We start from the raw sequence: 20,285 nt of genomic DNA, 5'->3' as shown, positions 1-20,285 counted from the left end.
TCATCTTGAAAAGGTTACTGAGCGCATATACTTTCCATTTGCTTTCAGTGGGAGTTGCAGGCATTCAGAACCCTGGAAGATTAATTTCATATCAGGCAGGACTTTTAAAAATATCTTTACATCCTGGTGGATTAACGTAATGGTGGTGTATGAGTAACCATATGTAATTTTTGAAACCCTGTAATTTAGGGAATACAGCTGGGAACAGGACACATTTGCTTAATTTTTTCAATGATGATTTAATTTTAAAACAAGCAACAACAACAGAAACCCTTCCCATCCCACCCACTTCCATATAGTAGTTATTCAAGGTTGCAATCATCATCCCCTTTTAGAATATCCCAGAAAGCCTGCCATTAGCGCATGTATGCAGTGGGTGACTTATAGCTGTTTGTGTTTCCTGTACTTTGAGACAGGAACCCTCCCTTTTGTATCTGTTTTTCTCTCGCTATGAAGAATAATTTTAATTACACTGCCTTGGCAGGAAGCCAACTTTGATTACCCCAAAAGAAAAGAAAATGACAACTGTCTGAGCACATTTAAGCTTCCTGCTCAAAGTAACTTCCTTCATTTAACTGAGCAACATTCAGCTAAAGCATGCAAGAAGGAAAAAGGAGCAGTGTGTATTATTATTATTATTATTATTATTATTATTATTATTATTATTTTATGCCAGCTGTAATCTGTCATATCTATTGTTCAGAGAACTGATGACACAGAAAGCAGGCATAATGGGAAATTTAGGGGGACCTCAAACAGGATGTCAAGGGAAGGAAGAATTTATGTTCAGCAAATAGAACAGCTGTAACTTAACCCTAAAACAACTCAGAAACGCACAATTCTTATTTGACAGCCTGATTTTCCATGGGGCGAGATGGGGCTTTTCTACGACAGGATTTGATTTTTATTTAAAGAACAGTCAACAGGTTACTGAGGCAGTGGGGAAGCAAACTCCATGGAAACAGATGCAAACATTGCAGGAAAGTCATGAGACCCAACTATGAGGCTGCAAGTTTGGGATGCATTGGACATAATTTTGTCCAAAATAGTCTGACTCTAGGCCATAACCACACAGTGTCCCCAAGGGTGCCAACCTTGCAACCCGGTTTTGTGACCTAAATGTATTTGTCCTGTGGAATTGATGTGGGGAAAATCTCTTTATCATAGCACGTTTCACACATATTAGCCCTCGGTTCCTTAGTACAAATTGTCCAAAGCCCTCAGTCCCTTGTCTAAAGAGCATCCCAAAAGAAATATGGATCTGGGGTCCAGAACCTCAATCCAGGGGTTGAGCTTCCACCCCTCTGCTAGCACAGAAAGGCCAGCAAGCAGCGGTGTAGTGGTAAATATTTAAGTGCAGTCACTCATCATTAGAGTCTCCATAGCCACATGCGACACGCCCAAGAAGAATGAAAAATCCAGATGGGTACTTTTCATCTCTGCCAGGAGCAGGTCTCTTGTAAATCTAATGGGTCTTAATTGCCCATTCAAGACTAAGCCACCCCAAAATACTTTGCGTTACAACTGGGAATGATATATCTTTGCTGAGAAAACTCAATTCCCCCCAGCTACTGTGAGGATTGGGAAATGAGGGAACAGAAAAGGTGGGGTGGGGTGGGGTGGCAGATGGTGTCAGTGTCCTTGCTGATAAAAAAAGCGCTGCTGCTGCATCCTTGTGAGTCCTGGCTCCACTACACCACTGCCAGCAAGTAGTATAACCAAATAGTCTTAGGCTCTGATTGTTTTCTCTAACTCAGCTTTCCAGGCCGCTTGGAAACGTATGTACATTTCCTGAATCAGGCTGGCTCTGATCATGGATATTCCTGACCTGGGACCAGGCCTGTGTCCTTTCTTCAGCCCAGGCCCACTTGATTCTGCTTTCCCTGCCTCTGAGCCTAATCACTCCTTGCTGACTGCTTGCTTTTATCTATGGGCTATTTGTATCCAGCTTTTCTCTACTTGATCATGATTGTTTGAGGGGGCCTGCAGAAAGGTGCCAGTCTGTGCCCCTCCACACACACACACACAAACACGTCCACGGGCTCACCTGGCAGCTGAGGCAGGGTCTGGGAAGGCCCCTGCCTTTTAAATTTCCCACAATGCCTCAGAATGCTACATCTGGTTTTCTAGGGCATTGTGGGTAATTCAAAATGCTGGGCAGCATTCCAGAACCAGCTTCTGTTGCCAGATCAGACTGTAGCCAGGGAAACTGGTGGGTAAGAAGGTCAAAGTAGGCATCAGCACTGGTGGGGCCAAGGTAGGCATCAGTACCAGCGGGTCATGCCTGGGGCACTTGGGCTCCAGCTGCTGCCTATGGATGCTGGTTGAAACTTCCAATATGGGAACAAACAGCAGATGCATTTCACCAACCCAATTCACCAATCAGCATCAAGCCTACACCTAGGTAGACTACTCTGTGTAGACTTGACAAACATGGCCACTATCTGCTATGACAGAGGTGGGGAAACCTCAGACCCAGGGGTCATATCTGGCCCTCCAGGGGTCCTAATCCATGCCTCTGTGGTTCCCCATTTGGGCATGCCCCCTTCCCCTGGTCCCACATCCTTTCTCATGAACACTGATTGATTGGTGGTTTTCTGGCTTTTGTGCAGCTCCCCCCACACACACTCATTCTAAAAGGTTGAAATGACTCTCCTAGGGCTTAGTTAATGATATCAGTACGAATCCAAGGCAAACCATTCAACATCACAGTAATTCAAGTCTATGCCCCAACTACTGAGGCCGAAGAAGTTGAGGTTGATCGGTTCTATGAAGACTACAACACCTTCTAGAACTAACACCAAAAAAAGATGTCCTTTTCATCATAGGGGATTGGAATGCTAAAGTAGGAAGTCAAGAAATCACCGGGATAACAGGCAAGCATGGCCTTGGTGTACAAAATGAAGCAGGACAAAGGCTAATAGAGTTTTGCCAAGAGAACACGCTGATCATAGCAAACATGCTTTTCCAACAGCACAAGAGGCGACTCTACACATGGACATCACCAGATGGTCAATATCGAAAACAGATTATGTCCTTTGCAGCCAAAGATGGAGAAGCTCTATACAGTCAGTAAAAACAAGACCTGGAGCTGACTGTGGCTCAGATCATGAGCTGCTTTTTGCAAAATTTCGGCTTAAATTGAAGAACATAGGGGAAAGCACTAAACCATTCAGGTATGACCTAAATCATATCCCTTATGAATATACAGTGGAGGTGAGGAATAGATTTCAGGGATTAGACCTGATAGACAGAGTGCCTGAGGAACTATGGACAGAGGTCCGTAACATTGTTCAGGAGGCAGCAACTCAATCCATCCCAAAGAAAAGGAAATGCAAGAAAGCAAAGTGGCTGTCTGATGAGGCTTTACAAGTAGCTGAGGAAAGAAGGGAAGCGAAAAGCAAGGGAGAAAGGGGAAGATATATCCAACTGAATGCAGAGTTCCAGAGAATAGCAAGGAGAAACAAGAAGGCCTTCTTAAATGAACAATGCAAAGAAATCGAGGAAAACAATAGAATGGGAAAGACTAGAGATCTTTTCAAGAAAATCAGAGATCTCAAGGGAATGTTTTGTGCAAAGACGGACAAAGAAGGCAGGGACCTAATAGAAGCAGATGAGATTAAGAAGAGGTGGAAAGAATACACAGAAGAACTATACAGGAAAGATCTGAATGTCCCTGGTAGCCATGATAGTGCGGTCACTGAACTTGAGCCAGACATCCTAAAGAGTGAAGTCAAGTGGGCCTTAGGAAGCATTACTAACAACAAAGCTAGTGGAGATGACAGTCTTCCAGCTGAGCTATTTAAAATCCTAAAAGATGATGCTGTTAAAGTGCTGCATTCAATATGCCAACAAATTTGGAACACTAAACAGTGGCCACAAGACTGGAAAAGGTCAGTTTACATTCCAATTCCAAAGAAAGGCAATGCCAAAGAGTGTTCAAACTACCATACAATTGCGCTCATTTCAAGGTTATGCTCAAAATCCTACAAGCTAGGCTTCAGCAGTATGTGAACCGAGAACTACCGGAAGTACAAGCTGGGTTTCAAAGAGGCAGAGGAACTAGAGATCAAATTGCCAACATTCACTGGATGTTGAGAAAGCAAGAGAATTCCAGAAAAACGTCTATTTCTGCTTCATTGACTACATCAAAGCCTTTGATTGTGTGGATCACAACAAACTGTGGTAAATTCTTAAAGAGATGGGAGTATCAGACCACCTTACCTGTCTCCTGAGAAACCTGTACAAGTGTCAAGAAGCAACAGTAAGAACTGGACATGGAACAACCGAGTGGTTCAAAATTGGGAAAGGAGTACGACAAGGCTGCATATTGTTGCCCTGCTTATTTAACTTATATGCAGAGTACATCATGAGAAACACCAGGTTGGATGAATTACAGGTCGGAATTAAGATAGTTGGGGGAATTATCAACAACCTCAGATACGTAGATGATACCACCGTAATGGCAGAAAGTGAAGAGGATCTAAAGAGCCTCTTGTTGAGGGTGAAAGAGGAGAGTGCAAAAGCTGGTTTGAAACTTAACATTAAAAAGACTAAGATCATGGCATCTGGCCCCATCACTTCCTGGCATATCGAAGGGGAAGAAATGGAAGCAGTGACAGATTTTATTTTCTTGGGCTCCAAGATCATTGCAGACAGTGACTGTAGCCATGAAATTAAAAGACGCTTGCTCCTTGGGAGGAAAGCTATGGCAAACGTAGACAGCATAGTAAGAAGCAGAGACATCACCTTGCCGACAGAGGTCCATATAATCCAAGCTATGGTTATCCCAGTAGCAACGCGTGGCTGTGAGAGCTGGACTATAAGGAAGGCTGAACGCTGAAGAATTGATGCTTTCGAACTGTGGTGCTGGAGAAGACTCTTACGAGTCCCCTGGACTGCAAGGAGGTCAAATCAGTCCATCCTAAAGGAAATCAACCCTGACTGCTCATTGGAAGGACGGATACTGAAGCTGAAGCTCAAATATTTTGGCCACCTAATGCAAAGAGAAAAGTCACTGGAAAAGACCCTGATGCTGGGAAAGATTGAAGGCAAAAGGAGAAGGGGATGGCAGAGGATGAGATGGCTAGATAGCATCACCAATGCAATGAATATGGACTTGAGCACTCTCTGGGAGAGAGCGGGGGACAGGAAGGCCTGGCGTGCTATGGTCCATGGGGTCACGAAGAGTTGGACACAACTGAACGACTGAAAAACAAGGACTTAGTTACTGGCAGGAGGAGTTTCAAGCTAAAATATGCTGGTCTTCTTTGTACTTTTGGCCCCATGGCCCCCGACTCCTTTGCCTTTGGCCTTGCCCACCATGGAATGTGGCCTCTGAGAGCCTCTCCAAACTTGAATCTGGCCCTCAGGCTTAAAGAGGTTCTTAACCTCTGTGCTATATATTAATTAGCATTACCAAATATCCTTCCTTCCTTCCTTCCTTCCTTCCTTCCTTCCTTCCTTCCTTCCTTCCTTCCATTGCATCTATATCCCACCTTTTTTCCTCTTGCGAGGAACCCAAGGCAGTTTACATTATCCTCCTCTCCATGTTATCCTCACAACAACTCTGTGAAGTAGGTTGGGCTGAGAGTCTGTGACTGGCCCAAAGTCACCCAGTGAGCTTCCACGGCCAAGTGGGGACTAGAACCCGGATCTCCCGGCTCCCAGCCCAACATTCTCACCACTACACCACACTGGCTCTCTAGTTTGTAATATGCGCTCCATTCATGCCAAACAAGATGCGTAGAGAGCAATCCTATGGCCACTAGACAGTGCCTAGACGGCCATAGGATTTTTCAGCTTCTGGGAACTGAGCTCAGAGCCAGAAACCACACTCCCCACCTCCTCCCCCATTGCCTCATAGGTAGCATGGTTCTTCCCCATCTCCGTGCTCATAACCGCAGCATGGAGTGGGTGAAAAGGGGGCGCTCCCGGGGGCAGGAAAGACAATGCGGAAGCATTGTTACAATGCTTCCCATGCGCCGTGCGGCCGAAATCGGCTGTCTAGTCGCAAATGCAGGGTGGCTGGGGCGCGAAGGCGAGGATCCCCTCCATGCTCCACCTGCCCTGCATTGGCTAGTCAGCCGCCTCTGAGTTCAGAAGTGGCCAACTATCCCGACAGGATTGCACCTTTAGTGTATTTTAGTACTGGTAGGGTTTTAAAGCAACAACAACATGCTGCTATAAAACCCAAGCCAGTCATACGCATTGCCAACTTGTGTTCTGCTCATCACATCAACTGTCAGAAATTAGCACTTCAGTCATGTGAGGAGAATTTTATTTATTTTATAGCATTTATAGACCAGCTTTCATGAGAAAATTATTCACAGGGTAGTTTACAACAAAAATGCAAATGAAGACAACTCATTAAAAGCAGGGAATAAAACCGGTGGCGACAGCCGACAGGAAGCTCTGGCGTGGGATGGTCCATGAAGTCACGAAGAGTCGAAAAGCGACTGACCGAATAAACAACAAAAAACGACTCTGCTAATAAAAACAAAAAAGTAAAACTGACATAGTGAGAATCTCCACACGCTTAAATAAAAGTGATCTTGCTTATCTTTGAAAGCAGACCATGGAAGGACACATACTGCTTCCCAAGAGAGAAGTTTCCACAATGCTGGGGCCATCACAGAAAAAGACCTTGCTTATAATAGATGAAAATCTTCCCTCCTTAAAGGAAGGTACCTAGACTAGGGCCTCACTAGCAAATCTTGTGCCTGAATGTTTTCTCTTCATTGGCTTTCTCGGGGGGGGGGGGGATTTGGTTTGGGGCTGGGAGGAAAGGGTCAAATCCCCTACCCTGCAGACTTTGGCCCTGATCCAAATTGAGGGCCCCTGCAATAGTTTTTAAAATCAATCAATTATGAGAGGTGCCCCAATCACAGATCTCCTGTGTAACACATCATTTTGTCCTAAGCCAGTGCCCATCAACATATCCTCTGGCAGTGAAATTATACATTGACTGAGTTCACACAACACGCTAACCATGGGTTGCATGTTGTCTGAACACAGCATGTTTTCTGCAGGGTGGCTTGTTAACTGTGCAGTGTAGCTTATTTTTCTTGAACAAGCCACCTTGAGAACCCTTGGTTTGTTGTTGGGTTGTTCAGGGCTGATAACAAGCCACACTGCATGGTTAACAAGCCACCATGTGGAAAACATACTTCATTCAGACATCACACTAACCCACGGTTCAACAACAACTCACGGTTCAGCAACAACCCACACTTAACCACTGAGTGTGGGTTAGTGTGTTGTGCAAATCCAGTCATTGTGTGAGGAAGTACTTGTTTTTGTATGTCCTGAATCCTCTGCCAGTCAGTGTCACTGGATGACCCCCAAGTTCATTATCATAAAAAGAGAGGAGGAGGAGGAGAAGAAAAATCTCTCAGTCCAGTTTCTCCACCTCAGGGTCAGCTTCAGGTTTGAGGGGGCTCCTGGCAAAGTGCCCTCTGGTGGGTCTCCTCTTACATGGGTAAGCTCGTGCCCTCAGTGAGCTTACCTGCTGGCAGGGAGCAGCAGGTGTCAGCATTTTAATCTCACCAAATGCCTAGGAGTAAAAGCTAGTCCGAGTGCATTCTGGGTAATTAAAATGACAGATGGCTTGCAGGCCCAGCTGTCTAGGACAGGGGCCCATCAGGAGTGGGCCCCATGGGGCGGGGGACTGTTCTTGGCAGCTGCCTAAGGAAGCCAGGTGGTAGTACCAGTCCTGCTCTATCCCTTGCATAATTTTATAAACATCATGTTCCCTCTTTATTTGTCTTTCTTGCTAAACTAAAACACCCCAAAGACTTTGGGGCATCTTCTTCCTCAGACTGGAAATGATATTTTTAATGTGAACTACTCAACCTCTCCTGACCTCTCTTGGGTTTTGGATTCTAGGCCCAAGCCTTTCCCTGCATGTCATTCTTCCACTACAGCTGTGCATCTCTTCCAGACAAACCATTCAGCATTTAAGAGTGCATTGTTATTGGGATTATGCATTCCAATTCTTCCTTAAGTCTCTTTTGATTAAAAACATCTAGCTTTATGATATTAGGCCTGGCTAATACCCAAAATCCTTTTCCTACTTGTCACACAACACCAAGATAAAAATCCCACTATTGCCAGCCCTGAAACAAAAGCCATGGAGTGTTCCCCTCCTTCTTTTAAATCACTGTATTTTGTGCACATGTGTGTGTATTTTTAAAGGAAGCATTAGATTATTGGGGTCTTTAATTTTGGATTTGAACCATTATAGTGGGGTCATACTGCCAACAATGCAAATATGAAGGCTAGAACATTATTATAAACAATAATAAAAATACTTCCTTTTATGTTAATTGCGGTCCAGAAAATAGAGTTTATTTAATTTAATCCTAACTTTTCTTAAAAATATAAGGCCCTTAACAAATATTATGAAGAGGTGGTGCCAATGAGATTAAAAAGATATGTGTTTAATCCTACACAGGATATGAGATCCATGTGTCAAAAAAGAAATTTTAACCTTGGTAATAGTGCGTTCTAGCAAATTTGTTATACACACACACAGGTTCTACTTCTAAAGATGCTGGTTTATTGGTTACACAACAATCAAAATGTACACAATGATCACTTTGGGAATTAGCTGGCCTGTAATAAGACAGCTAAGTCACAAATATTGCTATATGACCTCCAACAGGGAATTGATTAGCTCATATGTAACCGACAATCCTATGCACACTAAACATATGAAGCAGAGGACCAAATAAAGACCATCCAACTTGGAAGACAGAAAGAGATGGAAAAGAATTTCAAAATCAAGAGAGGAAAAGAGTTATGTAGCAGTTTGTTTAAGACATGTGCGTAACCCAGTGGCTAGCTGGATCGCAGTGACACAAAGGAGTGGGTAGAACTACAAGGAAAGCTAATTTAACACAAACACACAGGCCTGGCTTCTTGTCTTCTTCCAGAACTTTATTGTGAACTACTTCTATCTTATCGAAATCCCGTAGAATTCTTCAGTAAGAAGAAAAGACTACTTGAAATGGGAGAAGAGAAGGGAGAACCGAAAGGGAGCCTGGCCACAATCCCATCCACTGACACACCAGGGAAGGGCTGCACTTCTGGGGTTAGCCTTCTGAAAAAAAGATGGGTCCAAAGATTGAACAAGCCTTTCCAAGCACCCACACAATCACACAACTGGAAAGTGGGCAAAAGAGGTGGAAGCTACAGTTTGTAGGGAAAGGACTGCCTGATGACAGGACAAAATTCGAAATATACTTTTTTAGGGATCCCATTGGAGCATCTGAAAGGCAAAGCTGAGGGAAGCTCCTGCAGCTGTTGTTGGGGAAAGGGGCCTTGGGTAAGTCTCCCACTTCAGCAAAAGTGAGGCTCAGGCTGCCAGAACCAGGGGATGAGGGTTGGCAAAGCCCCAGGTTCCATTTCAGCAAAGAGATTTCAGCAAGGGAGCAAGGGTCTGAGAGCCAACAGGAATGGCATTCGAACTACTGGAACAATGGGTACCAGAGCCCTGGGTTTATATAGTATTTTTAAGCAAAACGAAACAAAAGGGATGTGCCCTGGCCAGGATGAATACCAGCCTTAACAGGGTGGATTCCACTGCCAAATCTAATAAAAACAGGATTTCCCTGTAGTGCTGCACCCACGGGTGAGGAGCTGTGCCAGGGGAGATGCAGTTCTTTGACTGGGTGTATTCATACCTAGCGCCTGATTAAGGTACCTCAGTTCCCATTGTGCGGCACTCATTTTAGTGTGGCAAAGTAAGTTATATCACTGAATCCCATCCCGTGTAGGTGGTGTGAGCATGACCCACGAGGCAAGAGCTGGATAGACCTTCTCACCAGCCCTGTATACTTGTCCTTCTGCATGGGACCAGGCTGAGCCTCCTCAAGCAACCCCAAACAATGTCAAAGAATACTGGGGTGACATTTCTCCCAGCCCCTTATGCCCAGCAACCTGCCAAGAGAAAGCCAACATTTTGCCTTTGCCTCAACCATAAAAGAACTTGAAAATACTGGTGGGTACACAGAAAAACATGGCTGTGTTGCCTTGTGAGAGCCATACCACTCATCGTCTCCCAGTGGTTCTACAATCCAATTGTCAGAAGCTAACAAGGCCAGCTCAGAAGGAAGGGATGTAATGGCGCTGAGGCAGATACGAAATTCCTAGGTGCGTGTGCTGATGATGCACTTTAGCCACTTCCCTGAAAGAAGGGTTGAAGCTACAGAGCGGCTAAAGCAGAGGTGCAGAACTGCTTTCAGCCCAAGGGCTGAATTCTATTTCAGGGGAGCTTTTGGGGGTCGCATTCCAGTGGTGGGCAGGGCCAAGGGCAAAAGGGGCGGGGTGAAAATAAACATACCAGCATATCTTAGCTTAAAGCTCTTACTGCCAGCAACTAAGTCGTAGCAGAGGCATTTGAGGCTTTTTAGAATGGGAGGAAATGGGCACAAACCACCAAACAATTGCTGGTTGGATGGAAGGGAATGGGGCCCCCAAGCTGCCATGTGCTTTTCTCCTGCTTTTCTGAGCCATACCAGCTGTCTCGGAAGAGCCTCTGAATTCCTAATATCTATTCACCAGGTTGACCTCAAATCTTCTACCTCCTCTTGCCGCACTCGCGATTGACATTGCCAGAGCTCACCTGCTACTCTCACCAGTCATGGTCTGGAGTTGGCAAGGAAGGGTGGAGAATAGGCTATAGCTGCGATCCTATGAAGGCTCATTTGGAAGTAACCTCTGCTGAACTTGGTGGGATTTACTACTGAGTGAACAAGCATAAGATTGGCTTGTAAGTCTTGCCATCAACACAGAAGTGCCATTGCTACATGATGACTGGTGCTTTTCCTACGTAGTTGAAAGGAAAGCTTCCAGGTATGAGGACATGCTTTGCAGAAGAGTCATGCAATTACTATTGATTTGCTACTGGTGGAGTATATTTTCCATGTTTGGCGCTCTTTCCCCCCTCATTCCTTATTTTATCTTACCTCTCTGCCTGCCCAGCATGCCGGCTCAATCTCTGATGCCACCGGCAAGCCAAACGGGGGATTATTGTTCAGATAGATCCTATGCACCAAAATCCAGTGCACTTAGGTTCAGATTAGGAAATTGGCTATGTGACCTGCACACTGAATTTTACATACAGAGGCCGTATTTGAACATCGTGCTCCATGTGGATAGCTGGTGACAGAGGTGGGGCAGGTGGGCTGGCTGAGTGGGGAGGTAAGGTGTGCTCTGACTTCCCACCATGTACAGGGGAGCGATCAGAGCCATATCATCCAAACTTGCCCATTGTGTCACCTTACCTTACACCAGCGTACTTCACCGCAAGGTACGTGGGCCAGTGGTGGCTTCCAATCTCCGCCTCTCTCTCACCTTCACTCACTCTTTTTTGCAGTAATTGCTCACTCTTAGCAGGGGCTTTCTAGCTGTGCCTTGTTGCTAGCTTTAGAGGTGGGCTGGCTGCTGTGATCAGGGCTACTGGAGGAGACTTTGGGGATGGGGAGTCAGGAGACCTGCTGCTCATCTGCTATAAGGTGACTGGGGGAGGGGGCAGAGTGTCAGGAGTGCTCTAGTGGCCTCTTTCAGCACACTCCAATAGCCAAGTCAAGACACAGATGAAAGGATTCTTTTCCAGGCTTTAATCCTTTTACAACTTAATGACTCTTTCAGATGCTATCACCAGCGACTAAGCAATGAACAGCGGAGTAGCCTATGCTCCAGGTAGGCAGTTGGTCCCTGTTTGAAGGAGAATCACTTGTAGATCCTGAATTTATGGACTAGGTAGAGATCCTCCCTCTTTCCCTTGGGTCCACGGGACGCAGCTGTTTCTTGCGCGCCAAACGGGCACTATGCCTCCTTTCCGTGCCCTCCATCGCTCGTCGCTCCCTGCGTCTGCGTCGAGCATCTAGAAAGCCCCCCTCCCGCACTCTCTCACTACTAGGCTCACTATCTATCTCAGGAATGCCGGCAGGAGGAATCTCTGCCAGCTGCTGTGCCTGTGAGGGATGAGCTGGCTCCTCTCCCACGGATTGCTGATCTTCCTCAGAATCAGAACTGCTCTAGGGTTCTATCAGCTCAGTTTCCACCCTAACATCGAGAGGCGAACACAGGAGCATTCAGCCAATTAGCGGGGGGGGGGAGGCAAAGAGCAACATGATTGACTAGCTGCAGTGATGCACTGCACAGCTGCTGAAGGTGGAGAGAAAATGGAATGCACAGAGGAGAGAGAGACTGCTGAGTGTGGCCTCAGCAGCAATACCTGGAACCAAAGTGGCTCCCTCTTGAAAAATAGTGAAGATCATTCCCTTACACTCACTGGTGCAAGTAAAGGAAGAGCATTAGCCGCCTTATGCAAACCACAAGGTCAGGCTGCCCCAAGGTCAAAGTTCTGGGCATGGAGAATTCTACTGTAGCAAAATTCCTAGGCATTTGATACTCAAGACAACCCACTCAAATCATGAGATTATGGTAACAAAAACAGGAGGCTTTCCCCCCCGCCCCCCAAGCACTTTAGGTCTCTATTTGTATGTGCTTTATCTCGCCAGGAACTAGCAATGTTATGGCAGGGGTGGGGGTGGGGGTGGGAATTGTTGCTACTTGATACATGATAAAATCAAAACTGTTTGCAACATTCAAACATGGGACCCGGGTGGACGAAATGGCTGCAGAATGAAGGAAGGCAGAAAACTATGGGGAGTATTTTGTTTGTGTAACAGCAAAAGCCCATCCTCAGATAATATAAACAGCTCCTCTTTGCTGAGGCAGCAAGGCACAGAGCTTGCTGGAATGTCTGCTTTCATTTCACAAAGGAATTAAAAGGTCATTGGAACCAGTCTTTGAACAGGCGACTGACAGCTTGTCTACGCTACTTTGTGGTGCCAGTGGCTTTTCCTCCCCCCACCTCCCACTTCTCCCCTTGTTTTTCTAACTGTGCCTTCCTCTGACCTCAATTTGGGATTGTGACCACTTAATCCAGAAACCAGGGTCACTCGGACTCCTTGAGGCCACATCAAGTATTAATAACCCAGCCAGGATGTGCGCATTTGCCCAGTTGTCATAGTGCCTTTGTTTTTTTAAATAAAGTTGCCATAGAGAGAGAGAGCATGGTTCATATTTAGACTTTTGAAGGCATGAACTGTGAATAATGTTTCTGTTGCCTGAAATTGTATATACCACAACACACTTCTTTTTTCAGATATGCTCAGTTCTCAGCATGCTTACATACTGGTATGTGTTCTCCACCTCCCCAGGATGTGATAAGTTTCAAAGGCGGTGCCACCTGGGAATGGGTCCTTTTGGACAACACAGCACTGGAGGCTTGTGGCACTTTTTCCTAATATTTGTTCACTTACAAATAAACAAGCGGAGCATAACTAGAGACAAAGAGGAACCCTGCAAGACAGCACACCTGCTATCTCCACATACACTTCTAAGGTGGCTTTAGCCAATTTTCAGCTCTCTCTTATTCTGTCTTTTCCAAAACCTGTCTTCCTGTCTCTGTCTCCCTCCCTCCCTCTCTCTCTCTCACACACACACACAAACACACACACCCTCCACTGGAAGGGTATTGCTTTTTCCAAGCTCTGGTAGCTTTCTCCTTCTCAAAACAAAACACTCAAGAGAGACCTCCAGCTATCAGAAGACCATCTCTTGATATTTATCTCTTGTAGAGGAAACAGCAAGCAACTATCCCAGCCTATTAGCCTAACAAAGGAAAGTCATCCAGGAGCCATAACTAACAAACATATACCTGTGCTCTCTTTTCAGTACCTATTTTTTTTCAAACTCTGAAGATAACCCCAGAATTCACGTTATGTTCCTGCCATAAAGTGTGTAAGGGCAGCTCCACGCTTTATGTGGTGCACGGCTGTTGTGTGTACACAACAGTGTTTTCTGTAGCAAACATGTAAAGTGTGGACAACGAACAACACCTTTAAATAGCCACACATTGGAGAACCTTTACTGGGACATGGTTCTCAGACATGTGTACAGTATTTTAATAAGAGGGTCTTGCATCTCAGTTTACAGATGAACTGCAAGAAGCTCCAATGTATATGTAGCAATTGCATTTACCTTATAAAGTGTGGAATCACCCCAATTTTAACTGGAATCAAACCAAGATCTGTTCAAAAGAAGACAGAAATAGCTTTTCCTGCATGCAGTGCCTCACTTAAAATTTCTGTTCAAACTTTAAGCCAAATCACCCATTCAGAATGTCATGTGGTACAGAACTCTTGGGAGTCTACCAGCTCAGAGCATTGCATGTCTGAATGCTCCCAATGTTAAAAAAAAAAAAAACCCAAAGGACCCCCCTCCCCAAATACCTTCCATTCATATAGAAAACTAAAATATCAGCAAGATGGCTAAGGTAGAGCCCTTCCCCTTATACTCCTCAAGTTTTTAATTTGTTTTTAAGACCAAAAGAAAAAAAAAAGGGGGGGGGAACAAAATGTAATTTACAAGGTGAAAGTAATATATTGCAAACAATGCCTTATGTGATGGGGGGACCCCAATAAAGAACTAATGGACAGGAGTGGGGAGGTTGGGGCTGGTGAGAAGAGTTAATGGAAGTCCTGCTTTTTTGCATCTTTGTATTAATCTTGACATTTTTAAAGCATAAAACACTCTCTTTTCAAACTTAAAAGGCTCTGCCTAAAGCGCTGCCTATATATGTGTATCATTTCTATTGCTGTGTAAAATTGAGGCACAGGAAACTATAAACCCGCTTGCAGTCACCTTGGGAACTAAAAGGCCTTTTTTAATAAAATAAAAAAAAAGGGGGGGGAGAAAAAAAACAACAGTTGACTACAGCAAAGAGAATACTTTTCTTTTTTATAGAACTAACATAAAACACAAACCCGGTTAACTGTGTGTGCATGTGTGTGACTTTATATATATCAATTTTCCCTTAGGAAACAGCAACATCTCTTTTCATTTAATTCTCGGGCCCCTTCTTCACAAATCAAGTGCAATCCACTTCTCAGAAAGGGGCACACCAATCTCCTTAAGGAAAGCAAATTTCGGTTATGGTGTGTTTTTATTTCCATCTGAAAAACAGTGGGGATGAAGGTGCTCATCTCTATAGGGGGAAAACTCTCAACTGTTTACCTAGCACAGAAGCCTTGAAAAGCTGAACAAGATTTCTTTACAGCAGCTATGAGGAATAAACCCAGCGCAGCCCGGCATGCAGTTACAGATTTATGACATGCCTCTTTTCTGATGTTAATACAGCAGAAACCTCTTTTACCCTACTTCAGGTACTTGCAAACTCACTATATGATCTGAATGTGTTGTGTGCCCTCCAGGAATGCTGCATATCTTTTAATTAGGGTTCCCATTTATTCAAACTTTGAATTATCCAAATGTTTAGGACATTCTACAGCTTTCTACAGGGTTTTCTCAGCTGGTAATTGTGTAAGCATGGAATCCAATATCTGAAATGGAATTTGGCATCAAGAGAATCTTGGCCTCCTTATTTAAAAAAACAAGAAGTTTCTAGCCCTCAGGATGTAGAGAAAAAACTGTAACTGTTTGGGAAATCAGGTCTGAAAGGGCCTCTATTTGTTAGTGGGAGAAATATAAATGTCTGTTTCTCATTATTCCTGCTCACATGACTCCACAGGTCATCATATCCCCATTGGCATGCCCTTTCCTCAACTATCACAAGCTTTCATCAAGAGCTTTTCTATATGAGGCTTTTAGAGCAGCTCCTTTATGCATGTTTATTTCCGGGGGGGGGGGGGGGGGGTCTTTCCCTGCCTTTCTATTTGTTCTATTACACAACCACTAGGTGTTGCTGTGGTATAGCAGAACTGTACATTGAGAAAAATACTATACTATTCCTCCTTAGGGAATAAAATGCGATAATGGTTTCAAAGCACGAGAGGGGCTCTGGAAGATGAAGATGTCATGTAAAGGATCCGCAAACTACTGTGAGTGAAGAATCACAAGCGCACAATAAAAGTCTCATGTAGAAAGGCTCCGAATAATTAATGATATGCAGATATATCTTAAGACTTGATTTGGAGGCTCAATAAGTTCAACTGCGCTGGCAATTAGAATAACTGTCAAATGTAAAAACAAATGAAATGTTTCAGACACTTTGTACTGTCATACTAAGGACTGACTGAGCTTTTCTTCTTGCTTGGCTTGGGGTCTTATTGTGCGTTGCTTTGATTTTAATGGCTTATCAAATCCCATGCAAAGCTTATCTTGCTTGTCTTAATACGAAGGTAAGCTCTGGAAAGGAACAGAGGTAAGCGTCTCTGTCCTTTCTTTTTTTTGCTAGCAGCACACACCTTGTAAGCTAATTCTACTTAATGTTAAACACAATTATTTATGAAAGCACAAATATAACAGAATTAAATATTTTTGTAACAGCAAAATCAGATAGCTTGGCAGCTGCTCTGTACAATAAAAATGTTCCTGTCTTCATTCAGTCTTGACTGAAAGGTGGAAGGAAGTAGATTAGCCACACCAAACTGTGCCTAGTCTAGATGAGAGAGAGAGAGAGAGAGAGAGAGAGCGCAAGCAGGCGCGCAAGCAAGGATGGGAGACAGCTTTCCTCTTTGGTTAGGCTATAAGGGTAAGTTTATATCAGGGGTGAGCAACTTGTGGCCCTCCAAACGTTTGGCCTACAACTCCCATCACCCCTAGCCAGCATAGCCAGTGGTGAAGGATGATGGGAATTGTAAGCCAAAACATCTGGAAGGCCACAAGTTGCCCAGCACTGGGTCAGGCCATTCTTCATGGCTGAACTTAAAGCTCTGGCTTCAAGGTTTTAGAAGAAAATGAAGCCATTCCAAAGACCATCTGGCACATGGCTCAACTTTGCATGCAGTAAGGGCTTTTCTGCAGGACACTTTTAACCCGCACTTTTACTGAGGCTTTGCTTCCAGATTCTTTGTGGGATTAAGCTCTGCTCCTTTATACACGTCTTTTTCCTGGGGGGTTCTTTTTGTGTCTTTCTATATGTTCCATTACACACCCACTTGGTGGCACTGTGGTATAGCAGAATTGCAGAAACTCACAAGGCTTCTGTAACGCCATTGAAAAAAAAGGGGTGGGACATAATAATGGTTGCAAAGCATGGGAGAGGCTCTGGAAGACGATGACGTCATGTGAAGGACCAGCAAACTACTGTGAGTGAGGAATTACAAGCACACAATAAAAGCCTCGTGTAGAAAGGCTCTAAGGGGAGCAACACGTTCCTCTGCTGCGACTGAAATGCAAGTGAAGAAGGACAGAAAGGGCCATGCTGGATCAGACCAAGGGTCCATACAGTCCAGCATTCTGTCCACACAGTGGCCAACCAGCTGCCCACAGGAAAATCACAAGTAGGACATGTGCAACAGCACCACCTCCATTCTAGAAAGGTTATCTTCTCTCCCTTCCTATTTAGAGGCCATAACCAAATGTGGTTCAAAATGACCCACTGAATGCCTTACAGTAGTCAGGAGGGGACCCCTTTCCCACCCCTGCCAGAGAAGAGAGGAGCTGCACAGGCAGCACTAAAGGTAACGAGTACTGTGCTGTGAGATCAAACACAGTTTTGATTATTCACTGTTATTATATTGCTTTTAAACTGTGGTGTGTGTGTGTGTGTTGTGAACCACTTAGATTACGTAGGATGCAATCCTATGCATGTTTAGACAGAAAAGAAGTGCTACAACTCCCAGCATTCCCCAGCCAGCATTGTGCTCTAAGGATATTAAGCGGTATAAAAGTAGTATAAATAAATAAACCAACAGGGGTTGTACTGCCAGTAGAAGGATCATGTCAGTGCTGGGACCCGTATGTGGAACTCTTTGAGCCAGCGTCCCATTTCAAAGGGAAAATATAGGAAAAGGTAGCAAAAAAAGTAACAACTAAAATGATCCGGAGACTGGAAGTTTCCCTGCAATGAAAGGCTAAAGAGTTTGGGGCTTTTTAATCTAGAAAAGGGATAACTGGGTGGGAGGAAATAGTAGAGTTTATAAAATTACAAATAGTGTTGTGAGAGGGATTTTTTTTTTCTTCTTTCTCTCCCAACCTGGGATTTTGGAATCCCAAGAACTTGACATCCCCCCAAAGAAGTTGAATGCCTGCAGGTTTGTAATTGAGAAAAGTATTTATCACACAACACACCACCAGTTTATGGAACTCACAAATACCAAAATGTGGTGATGGCCACTAGCGTAGATGGCTTCAGCCTTCCCCAACCTGGTGCTCTCCAGATATTTTGGACTACAGCTCCCATCAGCCCCTGCCGGCATGACAAATTGTCATGGGTGATGGGAGTTATAGCCCCAAAACATCTGGGGTAGTGCCAGTTCCAGATTTTTGAGGGCCTTTGGGCAAGACACCCTTAATGGCCCCCGTCTCTCAGTGAGTCTACCTTCTCACTGCCATGGTCACCAGCTGCTATTCCTCCTCACTCTCTTTCTCATCATTTCTACCACTTCTTTGGGTATAGGCAGAGAGCCAGTGAGTAAGTCGGCTGTGGCATCTACTGCTCCTCCTTTCTTGTATCAACCTGAGCGAGAGGCAAGTGTAAAACAGATTGCACTACTGAAGAAGAGGAGCAACTCCAGGGGGAGCTATGTCAGTGGGCCCCTACTGGGGCCCTCAGCATGTGCCCAAACATGCCTACCCTTGACGCTGGCCTTGATCCGAGGGGAACCAGGTATTAGACATATACAGAAACAGTCTGCTTCTGAATACTGAATATCAGGGACAAAAATAGGGATAGCCATCACCTTTATGCTCTGTTTGAAGCCTCCAGAGGCATCTGGTTGGCCACTATTGCAAACTACATATACCAGGTTAGAATATTTGTCCAGCATCATCTGAGTGTTAAGGATCTTCAGCGTCTCTGGCAGAGGTCTTGATCTCAGGCAGACCTCTTGATTGTTGCTCCTCCAGGGCCATCATCCTCCACCAATCAAAGGTTTTTCACTCCTTCAAAAGACCCTGCCCTTTCTCCCTTGCTTGACTCTCAAAACAGAACACCTGCATGCTGCCACATCTCTGATGTCCTTCAAATCTTATCCATGCTTCAGGCAAAGCACCATAGTTCTCATACCCTGCAACAATGCAGCCTGTAACCGAATCTATGCACATAGAACTGGGGGGGGGGGAGATACACACATTGCTTCCCTGTTTACCCCAGCCTCCACTACCTTCCCCTTCCTCTGTTATTTCCCCCATGTAAAATTTTAGATTGCAAGCTCCTCGAGGCAGGGACCAGTCCTCTTGTACTCTGTAAAGCACCATGCACACTGAAGGTGCAACAATAATACTAATAATATTTGAGAGCCAGTGTGGTGTAGTGGTTAGAGTGCTGGACTGGGCCTTGGGAGAACTGGGTTATTGTCCCCACTCAGCTATGATGCTGACTAGGTGACTTTGGGCCAATCACTGACTCTCAGCCTAACTTACCTCACAGGGATAAAATGGAGAGGAGGAGGACAAAGTAAACTGCCTTGGGTTCCGTCCAAGAGGAAAAAAGACACGGTATGAATGAACAATAATGAATAATAAACAAACAAACAAACAAACCTCGCTACTTGATTCTTTTGACTGGAGATGCCATGGATTGAACCTGAGATCTTTTGTAGCATTAGGCCCAGTGAGAGGGCAAAACAGATCTTAATTAAAACACAGAGCCTTGATGTTCAAAGGAATACCTCGTCTGCCAGTTATTTCAGTATAAACTAAGAGAAAGGAGGTGGTGTGGGTGGGGGAGGAAAGATTTGAAAAACAATTCCCAGTCAGGTTTGTATTAAATCAAAAGGATTATAATAAAACAATGAAATAATCATAGTTTTAAGGGCAGATGTCCGCAATCTGACCTTGCAACTCTGCTCAGAATCAATAAGCGTGGCATTTCACAGAAAGGCAAAGAAAAAGGGAGGATGGAGCAGAGGGATAAACAAGCCCTGGCAACAGCAGGAAGCTCCCTCGTAATTCTGAGATAATGAAATGCTTCTAACCAGGCCTGACTGCTGAATATTACAAGAGCCATCATCTTGTGTGAGTTGCATGTGGCTTTATTTTGTGCTTCCCTGCATGGAGTGAATACGGTTCACAGTGGAGTTGCGGGAAACAGTCATTACTATTTATTCGGAGAGAGATGAGTGACTGTTCTAAATAGCATCAAACAGCAGCACCTGAAAGGGCTTGCTGTATTTTCCTTTTTCTAAATTAAATTCTCCCTTTTGCCAAATACTCTCCACACACCCCGCCCTTCCTGCTTCACTCACTCCCATGTCTCAGTTCAATGCTGGTATTACGGTCGTGGGCGGTAGCATTCAAAGGCA

At 44.7% G+C, this 20,285-nt stretch overlaps 2 protein-coding genes across 7 annotated transcripts in view; one reads left to right on the top strand and one right to left on the bottom strand.

The window, feature by feature from the left end:
- TBXAS1 (thromboxane A synthase 1) overlaps nt 1–20,285 on the bottom strand; it is a 353,264-nt gene that overhangs the window by 46,442 nt on the left and 286,537 nt on the right. The gene's annotated exons all lie outside the window — the stretch shown is intronic.
- LOC146339501 (uncharacterized) lies at nt 1,327–18,954 on the top strand. The gene is made up of 2 exons (XM_084809561.1): nt 1,327–15,242; nt 15,836–18,954. Exon 1 carries the CDS (start codon nt 2,995–2,997, stop codon nt 4,012–4,014), a length of 1,020 nt encoding a protein of 339 aa, XP_084665687.1. The 5' UTR covers nt 1,327–2,994; the 3' UTR covers nt 4,015–15,242; nt 15,836–18,954.

The sequence above is a fragment of the Heloderma suspectum genome, chromosome 7, assembly GCF_057233095.1.
Source record: "Heloderma suspectum isolate Gila_16-S chromosome 7, 16-S_ref, whole genome shotgun sequence".
Lineage (NCBI taxonomy): Eukaryota > Metazoa > Chordata > Lepidosauria > Squamata > Helodermatidae > Heloderma > Heloderma suspectum.
The sequence above is the reverse complement of the archived record's forward strand: the minus strand, read 5'-3'. Positions and strand labels throughout refer to the sequence as shown.